This window comes from Hippocampus guttulatus, chromosome 9, assembly GCF_054856545.1.
Source record: "Hippocampus guttulatus isolate MCC_2025c chromosome 9, RoL_Hgut_1.0, whole genome shotgun sequence".
In the NCBI taxonomy this organism is placed as follows: Eukaryota; Metazoa; Chordata; class Actinopteri; order Syngnathiformes; family Syngnathidae; genus Hippocampus; species Hippocampus guttulatus.
This window is the reverse complement of record NC_141269.1, coordinates 15,546,146-15,552,500: the sequence shown is the minus strand read 5'-3', so window position 1 is coordinate 15,552,500 and position 6,355 is coordinate 15,546,146. Positions and strand designations below refer to the sequence as shown.

At 39.9% G+C, this 6,355-nt stretch overlaps 1 protein-coding gene across 1 annotated transcript; it reads left to right on the top strand.

The window, feature by feature from the left end:
• The first annotated feature begins 116 nt into the window (after window positions 1-116).
• Window positions 117-6,320, top strand: tmc7 (transmembrane channel like 7). The gene is made up of 16 exons (XM_086119780.1): window positions 117-247; window positions 1,306-1,570; window positions 1,653-1,801; window positions 2,335-2,490; window positions 2,608-2,693; window positions 2,770-2,915; window positions 2,991-3,138; window positions 3,269-3,451; window positions 3,533-3,678; window positions 3,915-4,029; window positions 4,117-4,214; window positions 4,340-4,523; window positions 4,610-4,740; window positions 5,016-5,171; window positions 5,258-5,336; window positions 5,662-6,320. Exons 1-16 carry the CDS (start codon window positions 232-234, stop codon window positions 5,854-5,856), a joined length of 2,253 nt encoding a protein of 750 aa, XP_085975906.1. The 5' UTR covers window positions 117-231; the 3' UTR covers window positions 5,857-6,320.
• The last annotated feature ends 35 nt before the right edge of the window (window positions 6,321-6,355 follow it).

Sequence of the window (6,355 nt, the reverse complement as noted above, 5' to 3'; positions counted from 1 at the left end):
ATAGATTCATAATATGTTCATAAATTCATATAGAAAAATACATTGCTAATGAAAAGTAAATACATGAAATAAAAACTGGGGTGATCGAGAGTTCAGGAAGTTGTTGCTGCCACTATTATGTTTTCAACCTGACGCGTAAAGAACTAACAGTAGTTGAGGCTAACACCTTTATAGTTGTCCAGCATAATACTGTTCTATATATATCAATTTTCTAAGACAGAAAAGAACGTAATGGATTCTGATTCAGGTAAAACCAATTTAGCAAAATGTGTGCCTGTCGTTACCTGTCGCGATCGTCTTTCCAGTTGAGTTAACTCTTCAGCTAACTAGCTAATGCTATATCGATTGGAATGATTTAGACAGGAAAACAGTTTAAATATATTAATGTTTCACGACTATATACAAGGAATGAAATGCACTCTATCCAAACTAGATGCAGTTAACATTTGGTTCGGGTTCACGAGTATTTTCGATCCGGTGGGGGTGGGGGGTAAATAGGAATATTTTGTTAACTTGTTTGGGTCTGATTCTTGTGTATTGTGCTTGGAGTGAAGATACTGATCTTCACTACAAGATACTGTTACTCTAATCCACTTTTTCAATTATTAAATCAGCGTGTTTAAAGTATGTTCGACGTTGCTGTACTTTGTTTTGGAGCACTGTAACGACCTCTCAATAAAATACAAAAGCATTATTATCTATTCTAAAAGTAATATTTTTGTAAAGGAATCCTGTCGACTATTGCTTCTATAATCTACCTGACTGCTGTCTAGATATGTCTCATGTTACTCTTAGTTACTTTTGATTCTAACCATACATAAATAAGTTACCAATATAATTTGTAATAAAAGTATAAAGTATTAATTTGCACGATGATACACGTGTTTTATAGTGAATAACTGGAATTTACAGGTCTTTTATTATGTGTTTATGGAGTATGATTTACCACTCTCTCACCTCCATAGAGGAGTTTCCTCAATATTGCTACAAATATCAATCATCTGTATAAAACAACTGGTCCAAAATGAACACATTTCACAATCACTTTGAAACCCATTACCGCCTTATCATAATCATTGTTATTATATTTGTATGTAACCAGTACAGAAAAGGATGAATAGCTGAATTTTTATTATTGTTTTATGTTTTATTTGATTACAACTTTTGTACAGTACTTTGTTTTAGCCACGGTTGTATTTTATAAGTGCCCTCTAAGTAAAGTAATCAACTGTTGTGTATATCATCAACTAGCATTTTATTAGCACATCATTCACATTCTCGTTTTTATTTTTCAACCTTTTACAGTGTTCTACACTGATCAAAGTGGAAAAGTCACCAGTAACCCACTGCTGGACCAGCTCCCCAGCTATCAGTCCTTGCTGTACCGCAGGAAGGGATCCAATACTGGTACCAAGAGAAGGAGCAGCTCTCGAGCTCGTGTTGGCTCTTCCGGCAGTGGGAGATGGACTCTAAGTACTGTAAATAGACATGATGAGAACCAGAAGAGCCAAGTGGAGCAGAGACCAACGAGAGAGCTTGCCCAGACAATGGCTGAGAAACGCAGAGACAAGTAAGAACCGTTTATCCTCACCCATCTCATTTTGTGTGATGACATAGTGATCCTGATGTGTTTGACTGTGCTTTGATGTTAGAGTGCTACGCCTACAAGAGGATGCAGACCTCACCAGCTGGAGACAGTGGAGGCAAAACACCCATAGATATCTCCGCAGGCTGCAAGATGATGTCCATGAGTGGCTGACCGCCCTGCAGCTCTGGAGGAGCGACATTCACATTATAGAGGGTGAGGGAGGTGTTACAATTTGATCTCACAACCAATGTTCCCTCTAATTTTACATGCATCTGAGCATCTCCACAAACTGCCTGAGCCTTCCTTGGACCGCGGTGAGCTACATCAGACATGCACACAGTGGTCAAAACCTGAGATCATAATAACACAATGTAGGTCGGTTCCCAGAAAACTGAAACCATGGGATGCCTTTGAATGAGAACATGTTCCATGTGACAATGATTACACGACATGATGCACATTTCACTCTGAAAAACTCCCACACTTTATCATTGTCTGTCTTTTTTTTTTTGTTGACATGTCATTTTCATATGAGGCGAATATGAAAATGCAAATGCCAATTTAGCTCTAGTTTGAATTTTTTTAACGTGCTTTATACATGTGCTGTGCACTGAAAAGTTTAGAGCAGTGTGCGATAGCACACGTGAGCGCTGAGAGGGATCATTGCTCATAACCAGATGCTTGGTGGGTACATTATGATTGTCTCCAACAATTATTGATTGTTTTTCTTTCCTTTGTTTGTCTAGGAATGTTTGGCACAGGGATCCTGTCCTACTTTTCTTTCCTGCGCTTCCTTGTCATGCTCAACCTGATCATCTTCACGCTCATGTTCAGTTTCGTCTTGCTGCCCATCATCATTGCTCCGCATGCTTCAGGGAACATCACCTACAACCGGAATGATGGTCAGGAAATGCTTGTTTGTGTTCAGACCAAAGAGCACATTCATTAGTTTATGCTTGTTTTGTTGTCTGTGTCGAACATAAAATGTTCATCTTACACCTCATCTTGTTTGACAACAGGTAGTATTTGCAGTGTTTATCCAACTAGTGCTCGCCAAGGTCTTGTCATTTTTCACGAGCACATCGCAGACCTCTTATCTGGCGGGGTAAGTATTTTTATCTTCGGCAAACAATAGCACTGTATTGCGGGTTCTTGACTCACCCCGTGTGCTTTTTCTCTAGGGTTTTCTTGAGCAGACCTATCTGTTTTATGGCTACTACAAAGCGGATAAAATCCACTTCCCCGGGACCACCTATAATTTGCCTCTTGCCTACCTGCTGGTAACTGTAGCATACCTGTTCCTCAGTCTGATCTGGATTGTTAAAAGGTGCTTAAAGGGTCTTTAAAGTGTCATTTTGAAATGCATTAAGTGCTGCTGACTACAGAGGGCTTATATTCCCAGGTCTGCCAATGGTTTCAAACGTAACCTGGTTCAAGATGAAGACCGTTTCCAGAGTTTTTGCAACAAGATCTTTGCTGGTTGGGACTTCTGTATCTCCAACATGAATGCAGCAAAGCTCAAAAGAAGCAGTTTACTTTATGAACTTCGGGTAATTTGGTCAGAAGTTTTTATTATTTAGGAGTCACGCCTAATTTTCCCAGACATTCTTTTGTCGAGACTGAAATTCTGAAATGTGTTCTGAATCTGTTCTCTGATTCTGTCTTTGTTTTTTCCTTTAGACAGATTTGGAGGAAGAAAGGATCAAACAGAAAATAGCAGATCGGACCCGTGAAGAGAAATGTCACATTTATCTCATTCGTGTCATCCTCAACCTGTTTGTCATTGCTGTATTGGCTTGTTGCTTCTACAGCATTTACATTGCCACCATTTTCTCCCAGGAAGCACAGATGAATGAAGTCAAGGTAAACACAGGCATCTTCGCCATAAACATTTTATACTATTGGTGTATAAAGCCATCCTGAGTCAATTTTTCTGATGTGTAGGTCAATTTTATTGTGGATCTCATCCACCAATACCTGCCATCAATTGTTATCACTTTGGCCAACTTCATCACTCCGCTCCTCTTCTCCGTCGTCATCAACTATGAGGACTACTCGCCTGCTTTTGAGATCCGTTTTACTCTCATGAGGTGCACGCAACGTCATGAAATTACACTACCCACTTATCATCGAAGCGTTGTTGACTCCCATGAAAGGCGCACTTTAAATCTAAGCCATGATTATTATTGTTCTTGTTACATTTACAGTTGATAAAAATGAATCAATGAAGGCATTTTCATCAAGAGTTTTGCCCAATTGGAAAATGGTGGCATACTTGAATGACTTGTGGAACAAAGTGGCTTCATTTTCTTTTTCAAATACCCAGGTGTGTATTCATGCGACTGACCAGCATTGGAGTTTTGCTCTTCTCTCTCTGGTCTCATATCACTAAATGCAAAGAGGAGCCGTGTGTCTGCGGCTATAACCATGTGCTGTACTCAGTAAGTCACTTCATTCCGAAACCTTGACGTGTAGCAAATGTGAAACGGATCTCTGTGCCCGAAATGTTAACTTGTGTCTTCCTACAGTGTTGGGAGACACGCATTGGCCAGGAAATGTACAAACTCACCGTCTTTGACTTTATAATTATTGTGGCGGTCACCATCTTTGTGGAGTTTCCCCGAAAGTAGGTCCAAATCAAAATCAATGACATTTCCTCAATTTGTGTTAGTGGTGATATTTATGTTCATCCTTTCCATCTAATGTGATCCAGTCTGTCCTTTTAAGTGTCTTAATGTCCTGTCCTCTCAGGCTGATAGTCAAGTACTGTGACTGTGGCCTTGCTAAATGGTGGGGTCAGCAGGAGTTTGCTATCCCTCAGAATGTTCTCGAGATTGTCTATGGCCAGACCATCTGCTGGATCGGTGCATTCTACTCCCCAATGCTGCCTGCAATCTGCACCATCAAGTACTTTTTTATCTTTTACATCAAAAAGGTAATTTATATAGACCCGCTTTTTAAATTTTTTTAAATAAACATAAACCCGATCACAACTGTGAATTATAATTCATTGTTTACCAGGTGTCACTGATGAAAAACTGCCGCCCAGCCACACGTCCATTCAGAGCCTCAAGTTCCAACTTTTTCTTCCTGGGTGTGCTACTGATCGGCTTGAGTTTGGCCTGCGTGCCTGTTATTGTTAGTGTAGCACAGTAAGTCATGTTACTGCCTGCACTTTTTGTCTCAGATCTGCAGCTCTGTTACTACAAATATCATTCACTTGGTCAAAAGAAAAACAAAGAACGGTAAAAATAATGTCTGCGTGTGTGTGCGTGTGTGTGTGTGTGTGTGTGTGTGTATATATATATATATATATATATATCATATTTAAATCACTTGAGTGACTTAACACACACACACACACACACAAAGACTTCGTTACTCACCTTTTGAGAACCCATTCATCCGACTATGTTTGTACATGTAGAATAAACTGCTCCCAGGCGTGCGGCCCATTTGTGAATTACACCACCTCCTGGGAGGTGCTGCCAACTGCCATAACCCAACTACCCAGTGGGGTCCAAACGCTCCTCTTCACTGTCTCATCTGAGGCTTTTGCTGTGTCCTTCTTTGTTGTTACATGGTATGTGATACTTAAGCGATTGATGAGGAAGTGTCAGAATCTATATAACAGTGCTGACTTGAGCTCTTTTATGTCCTGTGCTGCAGTTTAGCCATGTTTTACGTGATCGCACTCGCTGGAGCACACAAGAGGGTGATCAAACAACTTAGGGAGCAGCTAGCCATGGTGGGTATATTGAATCTTTCTGAAGGATGTCAGCCTTGGTGCAATTTCACACTCAGAAAGATTCATTTAATGCTGTAAACTTATATACATCTTTTTGGGTACTGTATGTCATGAACTATATTGTTGGATTGCACTGGATACTGAGAAGATTTATCGGCTTCATGAGAAGAGCCACATTCGAACAAAGTCAAGAACTGCACTTTTAGGAGGCTCTTTTGTCAGCTCTTGGATTGTGAAGGTTTTGCCTAATGTCATGTGGGGTGAATACATGTTTGACTCAAAGTGTTAACGGGAATACACTTTGTGTATAAACTGTGTTGTTTAGGAGGGTCGAGACAAGCATTTCCTGATCCAGAAACTGTGTCAGGCCCAGAAACTCTCTGGTATCACATCGCCTGGCCCGCAAAGTCAGCGGCAGTCCAGCAGAAGCAGCCCCACTTACCACACCAGCTTCTCCAACAATTTTCCTGAAGGGGTGTTCTTCACACATTCACCTCTCGACACTTCCACACATGTGTGAAGCAAGATTTAAGAGCTCTGGAGGAGCAAACCACCACAAGACTGGACAAGCAAGCTGCAGTTGGATGGAACCAAAACTGTTCGTTTTAATGTAATAGACATTTTCCTAACTTTTCTTTTCCCCGTGTATTAGCTAAACAAAATACCGGTAATTTCTTGGGTTTTTTTTCATTATCTTTTCCTTCTGAGAAGGACTTAACTACATATACCAGATCTTTATTAACCAACTTTTAGTACTGTATTGTGCACTTTATATCAATTATTGCTATATACTGACATTATAAAATGTTTATTTGTATGTGATTATGCAAAAAATGATAACATACAACACAATGCAAACCTGTCCGTACTGTTAAATATTGTTGTTGTTCTTTTTTTAAAGTATTGTTTCAAAATGTTAACGGTTATTTTTACATCCCGGGGTGTTGTAACTGTAAAGGTAAAATAAACCTTTAAAAGACGGTACGTTTTGTGTACAGTAATCCGTTTTTCTGACCAGG

Bases quoted from the DNA above. Each gene is read 5' to 3' on its own strand.
- tmc7 (XM_086119780.1), top strand. The intron at 2,916-2,990 runs GTGCTTAAAGGG...TTATATTCCCAG, and splicing joins CTGATCTGGATTGTTAAAAG to GTCTGCCAATGGTTTCAAAC. The intron at 3,452-3,532 runs GTAAACACAGGC...TCTGATGTGTAG, and splicing joins CACAGATGAATGAAGTCAAG to GTCAATTTTATTGTGGATCT.